We start from the raw sequence: 21,033 nt of genomic DNA, 5'->3' as shown, positions 1-21,033 counted from the left end.
TCCAAAGACAGATTAATTATGCAAGTAAATATTGGAGCGAGTTCTTTGGCACAGAGCTTTACCAGCGTAGTCAAGACAGGATCAAGACTACAAGTTGAAGCTTTTGATTTTGCGATAAGTCTCACAACTTGGTCTTCCGTAACAAGTAGAAAATCATCATTCGAAGGTTTCATGCGATGTTCGGAATGTAATGTCCGGGCTGGCAGTCGGAAGTTCGGAAGTTTGTTGAAGATCAGTTACTAGTTTTTTAATCTTTTCTGAGAAGTAGCTGGAGAACTTTTCAGTGAGAGGCATATCCTGGCTGTTATCAGAGGGAAAGTTCTACACAGATGTGTTCCAGAGCTTTTGAAACTTGGAGTAATTCCATAAATCATAGAGAGCATGTGCAAGCAAGCTGTCGATCAAGCGCTAAGGACGGCTATTACATATTCGATATTTACTCAACCAACAAAGGAGGGCACATCCAGAATGATACTTAAACAAAAAGGTTTTAATGAGCATGTGAAATACATGTACCACAATTTTTAAGATGGATACCTTTGAAACGGCTGTAAGACTTATTACACCAAATTGTTTCATTGCGTCAGTGGATCTTAAAGATGCTTATTACACAGTTCCTATAGCAGAGGAGCATAAAAAATATCTCCAGTTTATGTGGGATAATACTTTGTTTCAGTATACATGCTTACCAAACCGGCTAGCCTCTAGAATGTTTACCAAATTATTGAAGCCTATGTTTGCCACGTTACGTGAACAAGGACATATCATTTTAGGCTATATTGATGATTGCCTTTTACTTGGTAACACTAAGGATGAGTGTGCCATGAATGTTAATGAGACATTGACATTAGCTAACCGACTTGGATTTATACACCATCCAGTAAAGTCAGTCTTGCAACCTTGCCAAAAACTTACCTTTCTGGGATTTTCTATAGATTCTGTTGCGATGACAGTTACTCTAAACTCAAACAAAGTAAACTTATTGAGGAATGCAAGGCGCTACGTCGTTCAGATATGATGCATATAAGACCAGTGGCGAAAGTCATTGGACTATTGATATCCAGCGTTCCGGCTGTGGAATACGGACCTTTGTTTTATAGGTCTCTTGAAATTGAAAAAGTGGATGCATTGAAACACTGTGGCAATTATGACACATTCATGAAAATTACACCAGAAATGAAAGAAGATTTGAGTTGGTGGATTGAAAATCTTCCTCGGCAAAATCGAGACATAACAAAAGGAAATGCAGAGATGTCTATATCATCTGATGCCTCAAACAAAGGTTGGGGAGGCATTTGTGGAAAGTTGAAGAGGAACGTGGACACCTATCGAAGCTAGTCTACATATAAATGCACTACATGTAGAACTTAAAGCAGCTTTCTTTGCATTAAAAGCATTGACTGCCCAGAAAAAGGTCAAACTACCAAGTTGCTTATGAATAATAGCACAGCTATATATATAAAAAATAAATATCACATCGGTGGTGTCAAATCCAGAACATGTAACGATATTGCCAAAATCATTTGGATTTGGGCAAAAACAAAAGGAATTTGGTCAACAGCAAGTTACTTGCCAGGAACACTGAATTTTGAAGCTGATCATGAATCAAGGGTATTTAATGATCGTACTGAATGGCAATCAGATAAAGTTGTGTTTTCAATGATCACTGGTATGTTGGGACTCCCAGACATTGATCTTTTCGCTACAAGACTAAATAAACAACCAAGTTTCTCTCATGGCGACCTGATCCTGATGCTTTATATATACACTGTAGATGCCTTTACGCTAGATTGTCACTCATGGTATTTTTATACTTTCCCTCCATTCAGTGTTCTTGGGAAAACACTGCAGAAGGTGGCATTGGATCAAGCAACACGCATCATAATAGCCCCGGTTTGGACAACACAGCCATGGTTTGCTCAAATATTGCAAATGTTGGTGAGCCACCCAATTTTACTGCCAATGAAAGCAACGTTGCTTCAGCTCCCAGGGACGGCCCAACTACATCCACTGAGGACAAAACTTAGATTGATGGCTTGCCTGGTTTCAGGCAATCGCTTGAAAAGTAGAACATTTCTGGAGCAACAGCCGACTTTATCATGTCATCATGGAGGGAAAGCACCCACAAACAGTACCGTTCATATGCTGAAAGGTGGTTGCAGTTTTGTTCTGAGATCAAAGCAGATCTGTTGCATCCAAATGCAAGCCAGGTGCTTAACTTCCTCATTAAACTGTATCACACAGGAATTGGATACAGTGCACTGAACACAGCTTGGTCTGCAGTATCAGCTATGCTCAACAAATGACGGTGCACCTCTAGGTACTCATCCGCTAGTACGGCGTTTTATGAAGGGTGTCTTAAATTTAAGACCAACAAAACCTCGCTACAGTGTGACATGGGACGTCAACAAGGTTCTTGACTATATTAGGTCATCTAACTTTACCGGTAGAAGTGCTACCTTAGAAAGAACTAACTCTGAAATTGGTTATGATAATTGCTTTAACTACAGCGGCAAGAAGTCAAACTTTGAGTTTATTGAGATTGTCAAATATGACGGTAACTGAAGATGGATTTAGATTTGGTTTGATCAACTGCTTAAGCAAAGCAGAACCGGGGTATGTTACTCCAACTATTTACTTACAGGCTTACACACTAGACAATCAACTGTGTGTATGTGTTACTTTGACTGAATATTAAGCTCGCACTAAACCTTTGCGAGGGGATGTTGAACAATTGTTAATTAGCTATGTTAAACCATACAAATCAGTATCTACATCACCTATCAGTAGATGGATTAAAGATTTAATGTGGCAGTCAGGAAAAGATACTGGTATATTTAAACCACACAGTGTGCGAACAGCAACTACTTCTAAAGCTAAGCAGAGCTTAGTTCCAATTGATTTTATTTTGAAGACAGCAGGATGGTCTTTCCAAAGTACGTTTGCCAAGTTCTACGACAGGGCCATACAGAAGGATGTTTCCTTTGCTGAAGAGGTGTTAAAGTATTGAATTAATTTACAAGAGGTTTCAGCTCATAGTATTGACTGATGTTCATGTACAATGTACATGTACTTCCATGCATTTTCAAGTATTAAATGACATTGAATACTGAACTCTGAACTCTCTCACACATCTTTGCTTTAAAGTCTCATGTGGTAACTGAAGTGTGGAATGATGACATAATAGAATCTCAAAATTAAACGAAACTAGCAGTTGAAGTTTGATGGAGATTCTATGTGGTCATGATGAACACGAAGGGATCACACCCTCCCCGTGTTGAGTTTGGTTGGTTTTATGTAAAATGTGTTCGCTCGGCTTTAAAATCTGAAGCTACTGGTACGTGGTGCAATCTCATGTGATCCCTTCGTGTTCATGATGACTACATAGAATCTCCATCAAACTTCACCTTCTAGTTTCGTTTATAATTTTGAGATTTATTTTTAGTTCTTGACAAGGAATGAACCCAATTTTGCCAAATAAGAACTCAGCTTGGGCTCCATGAAGGCTTGGCTAAATTGACTGGAAAACTGTAATGCGACTGACTGTAATAAAACCGACCAAGGTTTTGCCATGTATATCTAAAATTTCAAGTTGCTGACCATTTACAAGTATCCTGTTTGACACTCATGTATAGTTGTGTGTTACATGTAGTAAAACTTTCGAAAGTATTTTAGTTTGAGGAAACTTTTGAATTGTGACTAGTGTATTTTTTCCAGGTCCTTTTTGTGTCATGCAACTGACCGCTTTTTAAAAGGTTATAACATCCAGGGCACAAAGCCCACAACATTTCTAATATCATCAATTCAAAGCCTTGGGTGTCAAGTACAAAACAGTCTATAAACTTAGTGGGAAGAATATCTCACAGAGAACTTCTAGCACCAAGATCAAGAAATGACACAGAAAAGAGTAATGCGACTGACCATGGAATTGCCCTTGTAATTAGACTCTATTGTGCGCCTTCCGTCCAGGGAAATTTGATTTATATATGTTTCCCAACTGCCCTATTGATGTATGGAACATATATAGGAGAGAGCCAGGCTAATACGTGCATTCATTTGTTAATGTTTTATACTGAAATGCCGATTGCGATTGCTATCATGGCAACATAAAATCACGGCCATATTTAATATGCACCAGGGTACTTGATGATAATTCCCTTAGACCACCTTTGGACAGCCCCCTTAGTTAAAGACTCAGGCACATCAAACAAGCAAATAACAAATTCATGTCATGAAAAGTCACCCTTGACCCCAAGAACACCAGGACGCCTGGCCTGCCTTGTTCATTCAATGCCAAAGGACGCAATGTGAGGACGCAGCTGTGTCCAAGCTCAGTCTGAAAATAGCACAGGGTGCTCAATAATTTAAAAGCTAGTGCATCTAGTCCTTAGCGCAGAACACAGCACACACTGTGTACAACAATGCTGGTGCATCTAGTCCTTAGCGCAGAACACAGCATACACTGTATCCATCAATGCTGGTGCATCTAGTCCTTAGCGAAGAACACAGCACACACTGTGTACAACAATGCTGGTACATCTAGTCCTTAGCGCAGAACACAGCATACACTGTATCCATCAATGCTGGTGCATCTAGTCCTTAGCGAAGAACACAGCACACACTGTGTACAACAATGCTGGTGCATCTAGTCCTTAGTGCAGAACACAGCATACACTGTGTAGATCAATGCTGGTGCATCTAGTCCTTAGCGCAGAACACAGCACACACTGTGTAGATCAATGCTGGTGCATCTAGTCCTTAGCGCAGAACACAGCATACACTGTGTAGATCAATGCTGGTGCATCTAGTCCTTAGCGCAGAACACAGCATACACTGTATCCATCAATGCTGGTGCATCTAGTCCTTAGCGAAGAACACAGCACACACTGTGTACAACAATGCTGGTACATCTAGTCCTTAGCGCAGAACACAGCATACACTGTATCCATCAATGCTGGTGCATCTAGTCCTTAGCGCAGAACACAGCACACACTGTGTACAACAATGCTGGTGCATCTAGTCCTTAGCGCAGAACACAGCACACACTGTGTACAACAATGCTGGTGCATCTAGTCCTTAGCGCAGAACACAGCTTACACTGTATCCAACAATGCTGGTGCATCTAGTCCTTAGCGAAGAACACAGCACACACTGTGTACAACAATGCTGGTGCATCTAGTCCTTAGCGCAGAACACAGCATACACTGTATCCAACAATGCTGGTGCATCTAGTCCTTAGCGCAGAACACAGCACACACTGTGTAGATCAATGCTGGTGCATCTAGTCCTTAGCGCAGAACACAGCATACACTGTATCCAACAATGCTGGTGCATCTAGTCCTTAGCGAAGAACACAGCACACACTGTGTACAACAATACTGGTGCATCTAGTCCTTAGCGCAGAACACAGCATACACTGTATCCAACAATGCTGGTGCATCTAGTCCTTAGCGCAGAACACAGCACACACTGTGTACAACAATGCCGGTGCATCTAGTCCTTAGCGCAGAACACAGCATACACTGTATCCATCAATGCTGGTGCATCTAGTCCTTAGCGCAGAACACAGCATACACTGTGTACAACAATGCTGGTGCATCTAGTCCTTAGCGCAGAACACAGCATACACTGTTTCCAACAATGCTGGTGCATCTAGTCCTTAGCGCAGAACACAGCATACACTGTATCCATCAATGCTGGTGCATCTAGTCCTTAGCGAAGAACACAGCACACACTGTGTACAACAATGCTGGTACATGTACATCTAGTCCTTAGCGCAGAACACAGCATACATTGTGTACAACAATGCTGGTGCATCTAGTCCTTAGCGCAGAACACAGCACACACTGTATCCAACAATGCTGGTGCATCTAGTCCTTAGCGCAGAACACAGCACACACTGTATCCATCAATGCTGGTGCATCTAGTCCTTAGCGAAGAACACAGCACACACTGTGTACAACAATGCTGGTACATGTACATCTAGTCCTTAGCGCAGAACACAGCACACACTGTGTACAACAATGCTGGTGCATCTAGTCCTTAGCGCAGAACACAGCATACACTGTATCCATCAATGCTGGTGCATCTAGTCCTTAGCGCAGAACACAGCATACACTGTGTACAACAATGCTGGTGCATCTAGTCCTTAGCGCAGAACACAGCACACACTGTGTACAACAATGCTGGTACGCAGTATTTGAAGTTATCTTCAGGTACATGAACATGTATGCAGCTACTTTAATTCTGTTGAGAGTAGCAGGATCGATAAACATGATAAACAATGAGAAGGCCTGCAGTGCTGGAGTGAAGGTCATTCTAACAGTAAACATGATCCAAACACAATTCTACATAAGTGAACACCTATCATGCCCATCTGTGATTGAGGCCTACATTTAGGTAAGTTTACATGTACATGTAGGCAGTAAAATATCCAGCAACAGAAAATTTATAATATTAGGGAAGGTTAATGGGTAAGCCCAGGGCCAAATTATATATTTTCAGGGTGTGTCTTGATTGAATGATAATATGGTCACTTTGACAACAATTATCAAAGTAAATTGGATGCAAAGCAAAGAAGTGCACAATTGCTCAGTTGAATAGTTACTTACAGTAGGGAATCAATGTTTGGTGAAGAGGTTTTCAACAAGTGGTTTCAACTCGCCGAGGCCTGGTTCTTGATAATTTTACCGAGACGAAGTCGAGGTAAATTATCAAGCACCAGGCCTCCGCGGGTTTAAACCACTAGATGAAAACCGATTCAACACACTTTGATTCACATTCATAAATAACTTTTCGGTCAAAACAACATCAACACTTTTTGGTCAAAAAGTAAAATAAATGCCAAAATTATAAATTGTTCAATAATTTATTGCAACACAACACCCCTCCAGCTATGAAATGGTAAGGCCCTTGGGTAAACAACTCCTTATAAGGAAATTGCTGTGCGTGTCGTGCATATCGCGCGAGGTGGCACAACTGTCCCGGCCGTTGCTCTCGTCATAGGAATGAAGAAACTGTCTTATAAGCACAGGTGCAAGCTCGCCTGTCATGCCCATGTTTCAACATTTTTTACTGGTCATTATCAAAGGTTTAAACACCCCCACGTGACGCGCTCTCCACCAATAGGAATAACGAAACTGTCTGAGCTATTTATGAATAACAATTAATTGTTTATAAAACAGATAATATAATATATTAAAAATATACATGTTTGACATTCATTGTACATGTAGCACAAGATTCAAGCATCCAATTCAAATGATGATCTATGATGACACCTCTGGTCTGCATTCATATTTTTATATGAGTAAAGGTAAAGGTTTGAATTCCTTATTAAAGACACTGGACACTATCGGTAATTGTTAAAGACTAGTCTTCTCACTTGGTGCATCCCAACACATGCATAAAATAACAAACCTGTGAAAATTTGGGCTCAAACGGTCGTCGAAGTTGAGAGATAACAGTGAAAGGAAAAACACCCTTGTAACACGAAGTTGTGTGCGTGCAGATGCTTTATTTCGAGACCTCAAATTCTAAACCAAACTTTAAACCTGAGGTCTCGAAATCAAATTCGTGGAAAATTCCTTGTTTCTTGAAAACTACTCCACTTCAGAGGGAAATGTTTCTCACAATGTTTTATACTATCAACCTCTCCCCATTACTCATAATCAAGAAAGGTTTTATGATAATAATTATTTTGAACAATTACCAATAGTGTCCACTGCCTGCCTTTAATTCACAAGTATAGTACAGTCTACAGCGACCAAAATGAAAAACATACCAAATTGGCTTATAAATACAGTACAAATATAATAAACTGCACCAATAAAGTATCTAGTACCTAAATACTTACAAATGGTCAGATTTATCGTAACCTGAAATAGTATGCAAACAAATGATCAATTAATTCGATTTACAGATATCTTCTGCGCATTTTGACACCTATTTTATTGCATTACGGTGTTGTTAAGCGGATTTATGGACACTTGAGTGGCTTAAAGGCAGAGGACAGGATTGGTAATTACTCAAAATAATTATTAGCACAAAACCTTACTTGGTCACAAGTAATGGGGAGCTGTTGATAGTATAAAACACTGTGAGAAAAAGTAACATACATGTAGTTTTCGAGAAAGATGTAATTTTATACGAATAGATTTTGAGGTCTCGAAATCAAGCATCAAACCACTCAACTACGACGAGGGTGTTTTTTCTTTCATTATTATCTCGCAATTTCAACGACCAATTGAGCTCAAATTTTCACAGGTTTGCTATTTTGTGCATACGTTGAGATACACCAAGTGCGAAGACTGATCCACTAGGGTCCAGTGTCTTTAAGGTTGAATTTCAAAAGTTGCACAAGCCCCTATTCTCCCTGATTCCCTGCTTAAAAGTTTTCTCTGCTTTTAACTTACATATACTGCTGATTTCCTGAAGATAGTCCTCAATAATAATAATAATAATAATCAATACTTAGTGTGTCCTCCATCACTGTCCTGAACAGCAAGGATACATCTTCTCATCTGGAAACACCTTCCCCTGTCTTACCATATCAGGGAAACTGGCTTTAAACCCATATTCATAAATACCTAAGGCAGTTTATCCATTCTGATTGGTCGAGAAGGCATCCCGTGGGGGTGTTTGAACGGATGATATAACACCAGTAAAAAGTGGGCGTGACACGCGAGCTTGCACCTGTGCTTAAAAGACAGTTTCTTCATTCCTATTGGTCGATAGCGACTGCCGCGACGTTTGTGCCACATCACGCGATGTGCGCAACGCGCACAGCAATCTCCTTATAATGAGTTGTTTACCCGAGGAGGGCCTTACCATTTCACAGCTGGTGGGGTGTTGTGTTGAAAAAAACCCTCTTCACCACACATTGATTCCCTTATTGGTTTATAATAATAAGACTAATAATAATAATAAGACTTGTAATGCGCACGTATCCACCCTGCTGGGTGTTCAAGGTGCAGTAAAAACCAACAACGAACAAAACAAAACAAAACAAACCAAAAAAAAACAGACACAACAAAATTAGTCCTTGAAAACCTGTGACATAAGATAAGTTTTAAAAAGAGATTTGAATGTTGTGGTACAAAGACAAGATCTAAGATTAAGTGGTAGAGAGTTCCAGATGCGTGGCGCAGCTGAAGAAAAAGACCTGTCTCCCCACGAGTGTTGAGACTTGGGTTCAATGAGAAGAAGCATGGAATTTGATCGAAGATTTCTTGATGGAGTGTAAACTTGAAGCAGTTCAGAAATATAGTGGGGAGCCTTGCCATTAAGTGCTTTGTGGACAATGAGCATCAGCTTGAAGATGATTTGTTGAGAGATAGGGAGCCAGTGTAGTTGTTTCAGAATGGGGGTGATGGAACAGGATTTCTTAGACATTGTCACAATGCGGGCAGCAGTATTTTGGAGGCGTTCAAGACGGGAAATCTGGTTGTTAGGAAGACTGTAGAGAAGAGCATTGCCATTGTCAAGGAGAAGTAACAAATGCATGAATGTCCTTTTCAGTGGCACTTTTGTCAAAGTACTTACGAATCTTACCAATATTCTTGAGGTGGTACGATGACAGACAAACGATGTTGTTGATGTGTGGTTGAAGTGTCATCGATGAATCAAAAATAACCCCCAAGTTCCGAGCTTGCAGCGAGGAAGCTATCTGAGCATCACCGATGGAAATGTATGGCGCTGAAACCTTTGTTAACTGTTGACGTGCCTCCGATCTCAAACCCCTCTGCTTTGTTATTGACAATTATTGCTGATATTTATCGCAATCAATTTATCGAACGCACAACAATAAACAAAAACAATGCTGACCTTATTCTTCACAGTACAATACTCTTGCTTGATTAGGGGCTTTTGCAAATTTAAACAACTCACGTGCCCATAAATCAGCCAAACAACATCATAGCATAACAAAAGAAGTATCAAAAAGCGCAGAATATAAATGTGCATCGGGTTAATTAATTCATTTTGTGCATACTATTTGAGGTGCCGATATATCTGACCGTTTGTAAGTGTTAATATACTTTATTGGCGCAATTAATATAATATTCATGTCTTATATAGCGCACAGACGATCACCCTATATCGCACATGGTCTTCTGGAATCCTCCTGGTGGACATTCAAACCGCGGCAGGAGGAACATGAGCTTCACAGACACCATCACCAGAGACACTAATCTCAATCAAACCGAGACCCAACAACTCATGAGGGACAAAGCAACCTGGCACCACTTCATCAAAGCTACTTCTACTATTCCGTCCAAGGACGAAGGATGATGATGATGATAGCGCATTACCAACAAGGTACTCGAAGATACAGGTTATTGATGTTATAATTATCTCGGTAGTCTAATCATAATAAAACGGACATTTATATTGCGCAAATACCTATATAAATATACTCTACTGCGCATTACATGGAATACAAAAATGCAGAAAATAAATATGAAAAAACAAATACACAAACAGAGCAAGAATGAATTAAATGAGTGAAGTAAACAAATGGGTTAACTTAGATTTAAATACATTAAGTGAAGAAGACTGTCTAATGCAAGGTGGGAGATTATTCCAAAAATTTGGAGCAGCGTATAGAAATGCCCGATCACCTAAAGTTACCCTAGATTTCCTAGATGGGTGAGATAACAATGTGGGATCTTGAGAACTCCTGAGACGTTAGGTTGATTGAGACTGAGAGAGGGATTTCATGGTTAGGAGTTATTGAATGTATGTTGGTGCTAAACCATGAATGGCTTTATAAGTTAATAAAAGAACTTTAAATGCTATTCTTTGTGGAACCGGTAACCAGTGTAACTCATTTAACAATGGACTACATCGAGAGCATCTAGAGGAATTACATATCAGTCTAGCACAAGCATTCTGAACCCTTTGCAGTTTGTTAATCTGTGTGTCAGGCAAACCCAAAAATAAGCTGTTACAGTAATCTAACCTGCTTGTCACAAAAGCATGGATAATTTTTTCTGTACAGTCGCGAGTTAAGTATTTACGGATATGACGGATATTGAACAGATAATAAAATGCATTCTTACAAACTTCAGCAATATGTTTATCAAATGTTAAGTGAGAATCAAACCAAATCCCTAAACGCCTTACTGAGGTGGAGGGTGATATGTTGGACATAACAACTTTGATGCTCTCAATGTGTAGTTTAGACATTTGCTTAGGAGTAGCACATATCAAAAATTCAGTTTTCTTATCATTCAACAATAGATTATTCTGTAACAACCAAGTATGGACATGCGTAATACATTGTTCTAATGCAAGGACAGATCTGTTTTCATTATTTTGACCGGGTGAAAAAGACATATACAGTTGAGTGTCATCTACATTAACAATGACAGGAAATTTCAGGGGAGTTCTGTTGAACTTCTTGAAACAATCTACTTGTATACAAGGTAAACAAAAGGGGTCCCAAGCAAGAGCCTTGGGGCACACCCCATAACACATGGAATTCCTGAAACAAAACATCATCTACATGTACGACAATCTTCTGCCTTCTGCCAGTCAAGTAAGAGTCGAACCATAACAAAGCTACATCAGATATACCAAAGTGAGTTTGAAGGATGCTCAGGAGAATTTCATGTTTAATGGAATCGAAGGCGGCGCTCATGTCGAGCATAATTAGAAATGTAATAATAATAATAATAATAATTTATTTTTAGTATAGCGTCTTACATAAAAAATCTCAAAACGCCGTACAGTGTTTTACATATTATAAACATTAAGCTAAAAAGAGTAACCAAAATACAGCAAAATTACATTGTACAATAAGAACGACAAAAACAAACAATGACAAACACCAAAAAGAGACTATCAACAAAATTATAACACCATAGAAAAGGCAATGAAAAAACAAATGTAAAGAGTCAGAGATAATGTCTTTTAAAAAGAAACTTTTTGAGGTGGGTTTTAAAAATATCAAAGTTGGTGATAACCCTCAAAAGAATGGGTAAATTATTCCAAAGGGCTGGAGCATAAATAGAAAAAGCCCATAAGATTTGCTAGGCCTTGGGCCAACTAAAGGAAAAATTAAGTTTGACACCAACACAACTTCTAGTATGAATATGAGAAACGTAAATTGAAATTAATTCTGACAGATAGCGAGGGGCCGATTTACCATGATGAATAAGTTTTAAAATAACACAGACGATTTTATACTCAACACGAACTTTGACTGGAACCCAGTGTAAATCAAAAAGAATTGGTGTCATATCTGAATGGCGATCAAACCAATTCCTAATAACAAGACGGGCTGCAGCATTTTGAATGTTGTAATTTCTGAAATTGATAATTGTATAAACCAAAGTATAAGCTATTGCAATAATCTAACCGGGAGTCTATGGTCTAGTTGGTAAAACACGTCTGCCCTAGGATTGCAAGGGTCGTGGGTTCGAGTCCCACCTGAGTAATGTGCCTGTGATATTTTTTCACAGGACTTGAGAAAGTACAGTGCTAACACATATCAGTGTATGGGTAAAAAATAGCATTCAAACTGCCTCTAGCTACCAGGCAATCTCGGTCGTCTAGTTAGTAAGACACTGCTCTAGAATTGCAAGGGTCGTGGGTTCGAATCCCACCCAAGTAATATGCCTGTGATATTTTTACACAGGACTCGGGGAAGTACCGAGTATACAGTGCTAACACACATCGATGTATGGGTAAAAACCAAAATTAATATAGGCTATTAAAGTTACGAATTCTTAGAACCAATTATACAGCAATTTTTAAGGGTTTACAAGGTGCTAAGGCGCATTCAGCAGCCACAGCCAGGAACACCAGAGCAAACCCTGCACCGGGATCTTTAACGTGCGTGACACAACACAAAGGACCAACAGCTGTATGTCCCATCCAAGGGGTCTTACTTACCCTGGTTTAATAGTTTCCTGTGGTACATTGATGACTTGTTGACATTGCATATGAGATGCTTGGAAATGTTCAGTAGATCTAGCATCCATGAGAAGAATATGGTATGTGTCATCCTGAAGAAGTTTATACAGCTGAGCAGCGACTATCTTTCCATTTTGTCCTAAGAGCATATCAAAACAGGTTAAAATATCAAGTTTATTTGCAGATACTTCCCATAAGATTTTTTTTGTTAGTTATCTACATTTAGTTTCCTAAATGGTTCAACTGAACTTGTGACTTCCAATAAACTGTTTCTATTTGTTCCAACCCAAAGTGAGAATCAAAACTAAAGTTCAGGGTACCCCTATTGTCATAACCGGCTCTCTATTGTGTGTCTACTTTATGCTGGCGTGTTCAAAAGGAGCAGATGTCAAAACACTTTCCAGGATTAAACTAGAACATTATACTGGAACCATGGGATAGCCCCATTGCTGAATTTTTTGCCATTTACCATATGTTGTCCTTGAGTTACATGCCAAAATCACAGCGTGATCTGGTTCATGATTTTTATATCATGCCGTCTGGACTTCTGCAACAAAATTCTCCATTTTCCACCTGCCTCAAAAATTTCAAAACTCTGCTGCTCGGCTTCATTTGGTTACCTGTCTCCAAACGCATAGAATTCAAACTCCTTCTTCTGTCAAAGTGTTTCCATTTTGTGTAACTTTATAAATTGTTTAGTTTTGGTCCCCAAATTCTTTAGTCTTTTCAGTTCGCAAAGAGTTGGACAAGCAGCACAGTCTGAGTAAGTTGTATTGTGTCACGCGTAGTGAAAGATTGGTTTTTGTTCTGGGGTCGTGGTTCAGAGAATTACTTATTTGGTCATGATATTTGGTTCGGGTATTGTGAATGGACACATTGTGAACATGGTATGTTGGAATGTAGGTGTGGCAATCATGGGAAGGTTTCGTGGGTAGGAATATTGTAACTATGTAGTAGAAGTATCAACGATGACTCCGACCGAGTAGGGTCACATTTAGCGGGAGAGAGAGTGAGTGAGAGTGGGTCAACTGTAACCACCCGGCGAGTGGAATCAGCCCTCGCAGGTTATGGGGCAGACTCCACCGTATTATTTAGAGATTCCGTGGGACAGAAAAGTCCATGGCGAAATATTGTGATTTGGGAAGTCATGGAAAGCCATGACCGATTTCCACCGGCCCCCTCCTACATCGAAAATATTGTAAGTAAATTGTTGAATGTGTATCTTTAATGAGGATTCTAGTATACAAATGTTGTAAAAGGTAATGTGGGGGCAAGGGAGGTATTCTTACAGGTAATAATCATTTCGTAGGATTGGATTAGAAATTGTATTTATAATCGGTATGGAAATTTGTCATTAATGTTGTATTTTGATAAAAATTGATTGTTGAGCGTGCACAACTTAGTTGTGAAACGTCGCGACGCGTCGCCTCCCCTCCTCACCTTCTCTCTTGCGTTCTCCAACTCAAGGAATTGATGTTCGTTTCTGGAATTGAGCTTAAATATTGGGGATGGGTATACTTGGCAATGATGGTACTTGGCATGATATGTAGGGTATTTCGTAATATTTTAGTGTTGATCGAGCGGGCCAACGCATTATCCGTAATGTGGATTATGTTTCGCCTCATTTACGCATAGTTTTAATTCAATCGGCTTTTGTCATTGTGTCAATTTTATCCACTGCACTGAGTATTTCCCAGCTAAGATGACTGTAAGGGTAATAATGCTTAGTCGACTAAAAATATAGCACGTACACTGCTCCAATGACACACTTATTTTATTGTGTTGAGCACATTTGGTATAATTCAGTTACACGGATTTGAGTGGTCTAAGTCTGGTCTCCCCCCTCAACAATAATCACCGCTGCTAATAGCACAGGAGAAATCCGACTAAAAAGGCTTGTATGAAAGTGGTACCCTCTTTTAAAACAAACTCATAATCACAGCCACTAATAGCCGCGGAGTTTATCTGACTGAAAAGGAAGCTTCGAAGAAGTTCTGGTAGACAGCAGATACAAAAAAAAACGCGCCAGTTGGTATGGACTTTAACGACACAGTCAATTTCTGCAAATTGTATTGAAAATAAAATATATTTAATGATTGGTTGCTATAACTGTTGAATGATTTTTGCTTTGTTTCCAATGACGTGTACACGATTTTAGTCTAAGGCCCCATTCATCGTGATTTATTGAGCGTACGTCCAACGACGCATACAAAATTGTCTGAGCACCAAATAAAGCGAGTTTTCGGAATATGCTGTGCAACATCTAATCTACTGTTTTTACCACCGCTTTTGGGAGTAACAGAGCGTCGGCCTCATTAATTTTTAGTTTATTGTCATATCAATTAATTCTCATGTAAACTTTCTGGTCAACATCCGCCGGGGCGCGCGCCCCGCGTGACGAAGTCCCCTGATAAAACATCAAATTTTATAATTATGGTATCATAATTATCTGTGGAACCCTATACAAACTAAAATAATAGTAACGGTAATTGTATTGATCTTTAATAACTACCCCTACATCCTTTCACTTAATTCACTTTCAGAAAACATTTGCCTTGTTGTTTTAAGGGTTTATAGGCCAGTTTCGTTAATTTTGTATGGAGAAATTCGTAAAAAGTACCCGATTCAGCTGCACATGAGGATTTGGCAAAATCTACATCCTGAGTCCTGACCAAACTGCGTTCTAACAATTTTGTTGCTTCAGAACTTTGAATGGAATGTTCGTTTACAGCTTCAAAACAGCCGTTGATGTTTCACAAAGTTCGTAACCATGAAAGCATACTATTCTTAAACGGTGATTTCATGTACTCTTTTATAGGTTTAACTGGAAAAACCTATACAATGTATATGAAAAGAATCAGTAATGCATTTACTTTCTATTTGAAAATGTTTCAACTTTTGCGTGTATACGTTCTGTGTGTGGGGGAGGACATATGGACTGTACCACTAATGGTGCAGAGTTAAATGGAACAAATAAAGTTTCACAACAACGGGTTGCTGTTTGATGCGTTTAAAAAATGCTGGAAAGTTGGGTAGGCCTACATGAGTGACTTAATTGTAATAAACACATATGTAACAGATGCATGTATTAAAGCCTAATGTTTTTTATTTAATTTTTTTATTTAACACGCGAAATTAAACCCCCCTGTACAAAATGGTATATACACAATGCCATTTACCCCTCTGCGAAACATCAATGAGTCACTCTGGAATGTTAATGGGAGTCCGAGGTTGCCACCCACTTCAAACCTAAAGAGGTGGCTCTGTGTGCAGCCTACAGCTTCCCCCCCCCCCCTTAGACCAACAGGTGGCCCATATCAAAACCAGACAACCACAGAGGTGACTCTGTGCGCAGCCTACGGCCTCCCCCTTCGACCAACAGGTGGCCCATATCAAAACCAGACAACCACACATGTAAGGAGATATTGCTCGTGACTCCAGCCAATCAGACAACTCGTAAGAGGGAGTTCGGTTCAGGGTTTTGTAGACTTGCAACCCAACGTCTGTAACGATACAACCGTGTTGGATTCCACAAGGATGCCATGCCACTGGACCTTCTAATTTTCAATCCAAGATGGCGCGGGTTACGCTTTTAATAGTATAGATTTGTGGTAACACCATGTAAGTATCTACAATGTAAGTGAAGTATGCTCAATTGTCAAATTTGATTTTTATGAAGAGCGAAGTTATCGAGCAATTAAAGTTTTCTATAAAGAGATGTTTAATGAAGTTTCAAATTGTAATTTTCTTTCTGAAGTTGCAAGCAGAATTATTTTAAAGTTTATGCATTGCCTTTAAAATTTTGTATTTTTGACAAGATATTTGGACATTTCTTGATTAACTATTTTACTGTAGATGACCACCCAACCCTGGTTTAGACGCATGACGCTCAACCCTTGATTACGACAAAGTCCAAGTCAACTACTGACCGACTTCTTAGGATTAAGGCCATACTTGAAGGACGGATTGTCAAAGTCGCCAAGTAGGCAAGAGACATGAGTCATGAGGTCCAAAGCAGCCGAAAACACAGGTTTTATTTGAGATTTATTTTGCTACTTGTTTTAATGTGAACCAGCCAAAGATGTTCAGTTCACAAAAAGTTGGTCAAGCAGCCCAGTCTGTTTTAAGTTGTATTGTGTCGCGCGTAGTAAAAGTTTGTTTATTTGTATCTAGTGGACGACCCCTAGAGTTCAATCTAAAGAAGGTGTAAATAATTTGTACTTAAGGTCGAAAGCAGAACCTTTGAGGTAATAGTTAACAAGGAAAAGTTGTGATACGATATTGTTTCAACCAAGGCTTCAAAGAAGCACATTTAAGTTGTCAAAGTAGAAAGTTGTATATTTAAATTGATTTAATTGATTTATTGGTTTATTTAGCCAAACAAGGGCGTAAGAAAATACCCCTAGAGGCTAAGACTTAACAAACTGTACTATTTTTTCTGTAAATTTATGTAAATATTAATTCTTCATTATAAAAGAACTTTGTTTATTTAAAGCTAATAACGAATTGTGTTCATTCTGTTGATTTGTTTGAGTTCATTTGATGTGTATGTCACGAATTTACCCTTCTTGTAAATGGATGTGACATCTTCACACATCCCTCAACCAATCTGCCCCAAGTACCTCCAATAACCTTCAACCATACCAACCTAGTCGTTCATGGTCTACTTTTCAACTCTTTCTAAACATCACTCATACTAAATCATAATTACGTCCATTTCTCATTCTTCACTGACATTGTGAAACAATTTACCCAAATTCATCAAAACTGCTCGAAATAAAAACATTTTCTAATCCATGGACCTATTCAATTACTGATTTATTTTGTAAAGCGCTTCGGAACATTTGTGTAAGGTGCTGTATACAAGTACAGTTTATTATTATTATTATTACTAATATTATTAATGATTTGCAGCCCAACACCCAGCTCCATTTTTCTGTGTGCAAGAAGTGTGTACCGTTTGGAAGTAAAAGTGAAGTCTAGTAAAAGTACTGATGCTGCAGCCATGACAAAAGACAAATTAAAAATGGGCAAATTAAAAAGCGTGAAAATGCCAGCAGGTTAGTGTCTTGAGCTAACATTTTAAAGACAATAATGATTTGAGGCCTGACAGCAGCACTCAAATCTGCTCTGTATTTGTTTGCTAATTTCTTACTGGACTTTTTCTGTGTATCCTGGAGTCACCTGAGTTGTGAAAATAGTGATTTGCTGTTGGAATTTTTCACTGTCTAAGAATTCTGGTGTACAAAGCTAACACACACTTTGGTGGCCGCATGCTGTGCAGTTATCTGTCCATGGACATTGGTCCCCAATCTGGGGACAAAAAGTATCTTGTCCACTTCTCCCTGCATGCTAGACCATTGTACTGTACTGACTCATCTGTGGTCAGCTTTGTTCCATCAGTATAAATTGCAGTGTTGTATGACTCGAGTCCAAGACTCGGACTTGAGTCCATCTCGAGTCACGGCTTGACTCGAGTCACTTCGGCAAAACACTCGAACTTGTCACGTGTTTAAAAAAAACAGTTCTGATGATCCAATCATCTTGCCCGGAATGCACATGGAGGAACTTTAACGTCTAGTACAAGTACGTACACTTTCGTATGGTGTTGCAATTGTTTGTGATTATCATGAAGATGGCCAGTCCGACTTACCGTCAAATCGCCGTTAACTCACTTGTGCTGTCAACTCACTTGTGCCGTCAACTCGCCGTCAACTCAACCACGACACCGCAGAGGGCAGATATGGGTTAGTCTTGACTCAATACGTCAGCGATCAATTTACACAAAGCGCAGTACATAGCACACTATGTAGTACCGCAAATTGATGTCTCGGGCCAAGACTATTCCATATGTTGCCCTCTGTTGTCCATGTCATACAAGGGGTGCGATCCACACGCAAGATGCTAGATGGCGGCCGACGGTTTTGCCCCTTTGCAACAATTAAAGCCATTGGACACTTTCGGTAATGCTCTAACCATGACTGGGGTACCAAGAATAATATACAGTACCGGGTACAGGAAGAAAAGAAAAAAGTTCACAGATTTACAAATAACTTAAAGGGTTTACAGAAGGCAATGGTGAAAGACTTCTCTTGAAATATTATTCAATGAAACGCTTTACTTTTTAAATAAAAATTTTATTTTAAACACATGTCATGACACGGCGAAACGTGCGGAAACAAGGGTAGATTTTCCTGTTATTTTCTACCGTTTCCGATGACCGATTGAGCCTAAATTTTCACAGGTTTGTTATTTTATATAGAAGTTGTGATACACGAAGTGTGGGCCTTCATTCTTGTTTACCGAAAGTGTCCAATGGCTTTAAATGTAGTAAAAAGTTACCGAAATGTGACCGAAAACTTGTGAAAATTTTCTTTTTGCTAATAAATCTACAGTTCTTTACCTCTTTTGTGGATTTTAAACTTGAGGAGTTGACAGCGAGTTGACGGCACCAAGCGAGTTGACGGCAAGTAGTAGGACCTTAGATGGCCATGTACGGCCCCGCGTATGGTCCGCTGGGATATCACTCTGTAAAAGCATTATTGTGCACGACACCAATGCTTCTGGTGAATTACTGCACAATCTCCAAATATCAGGATGTATACGTGCAGGTATTCTGTCAAGATTAACACCATAGCACACCATAGCCAATGATTGATGCATACAACAGATATGCCCTCATTGGTCTAGACTTAGAGCCTCCACTCTGTCACAGCTTGATTTCATAAAGTGTAACAAGAACATTTTGTAATTTGGCAGTTATTAATATTTATTTCAGAAAGAATTACTTTCTCTAAATCATAAAACTGTGTTGGATACCTTCTTTCTGAAATGGATAAATCAGTATATAATTGTTAAAGAATTTCTACTTTTTGTTTGTTTTAATCACTACAAGATATTCTGGGATGAGGAGCATGTTGTGTATTTGTAAAACCTGAAATGAAATTAAAACTGCAGATATTTTGTCTAAATTACATGTGTTTTAAATATTTTGTCATTTCCAACTAATATTTTTTGACATTTGGTTTACAATCAAGTGTTCCGATATAGGTGAACCGGTTGAAGTTTTCTAACTATTTAATTATTTAAACAATTAGTGACTCATGACTCGGACTACAGCCAATTGACTCATGACTCTGACCAAGTGACTTGGACTCAACACAGGTGACTCGACTACCACACTGATCAATTGAGCTTGCATTCTGCCAAAGACACAGCTGCAATTCATTCAGCTTCGAAAATAATTGAAATGTACTACTCGGCCACTTTTCATTTGGAAATTGTGATCTTCTGTGACATTGCTGTAAACCCCGGCCCTGAAGCTGAAAATAACCCAAACTCAGCAGAAGCTAGTCCAAACTCTGCAAATTCCTATCAACGTAACAAACTTCTCAGTCTCTCTTATGCCCCATCCAAGCGTGCTACAACTCTGCTGCCTTCCTGTAAATTTACATTACAGAATCTTGGCCTTTTTGTAAATCCTAGCACTGTTTACCGACCTACACATAGCGGGAAAAAGCTGGTCGCCGTAGAACTGTTCTTAAACCCCCTATTCATGAAGTTACACTCCCATCTGTTATAGCACCAGTGACTCCAGCCTGATCTCAACTCTTTGTGATCTGAACACACAGTCCATATATGTGACCCGCTACGTGAAAATGAGTCAGATGTTGACAATTTCAAGGATTGAGTTATATGCATGGCTGGAAAGAACACACCAACAGCAGTAATTTGGTATATGTCTAAGCTTTGGGGTGTATCGCGTTGCTGAGTTACTTTCGTTTGAAATTAGCCAATACATCATTTTTTCTGACAAAATGACTTTCTCAAGTTTTCTTAGGGAGTTTGAGAATTTAATTTTGTAATTTTACATTCGTGTTGATGAAAGCCACAACACCAATGCAAACCAGTTTAGGCATCTACTTCAGGCTTTCGGTCTTACCCAGCATATCAAGGAGCCAACTCATCGTCTCGGTCATTGCCTGGACCTTGTCATAACTCGCGAAATCTCCCCACCTGTTGTCTCAAACTTTGTTATTCTACCTGGATTATCAGACCATTATGCAGTCATGTGTAACTTGAGTCAGTGCAAGCCCAAAGTCCCAAAAGTGTTCG

General features: G+C 39.3%; 1 protein-coding gene across 2 annotated transcripts in view; it reads right to left on the bottom strand.

Moving 5' to 3' along the window:
• The window catches only part of LOC117288445 (ubiquitin carboxyl-terminal hydrolase 8-like), a 110,104-nt gene that overhangs the window by 49,376 nt on the left and 39,695 nt on the right, over positions 1-21,033 (bottom strand). For both annotated transcript variants that reach the window (XM_033769313.1, XM_033769312.1), the window contains exon 6: positions 12,898-13,057. In XM_033769313.1, coding sequence (XP_033625204.1) covers positions 12,898-13,057 — 160 coding nt within the window. The remainder of the gene's footprint in view (positions 1-12,897; positions 13,058-21,033) is intronic.

Source organism: Asterias rubens, chromosome 3, assembly GCF_902459465.1.
Source record: "Asterias rubens chromosome 3, eAstRub1.3, whole genome shotgun sequence".
NCBI classification, from domain to species: domain Eukaryota; kingdom Metazoa; phylum Echinodermata; class Asteroidea; order Forcipulatida; family Asteriidae; genus Asterias; species Asterias rubens.
Note: the sequence above shows the minus strand (reverse complement) of the source record. Positions and strands in the feature narration are given on the sequence as shown.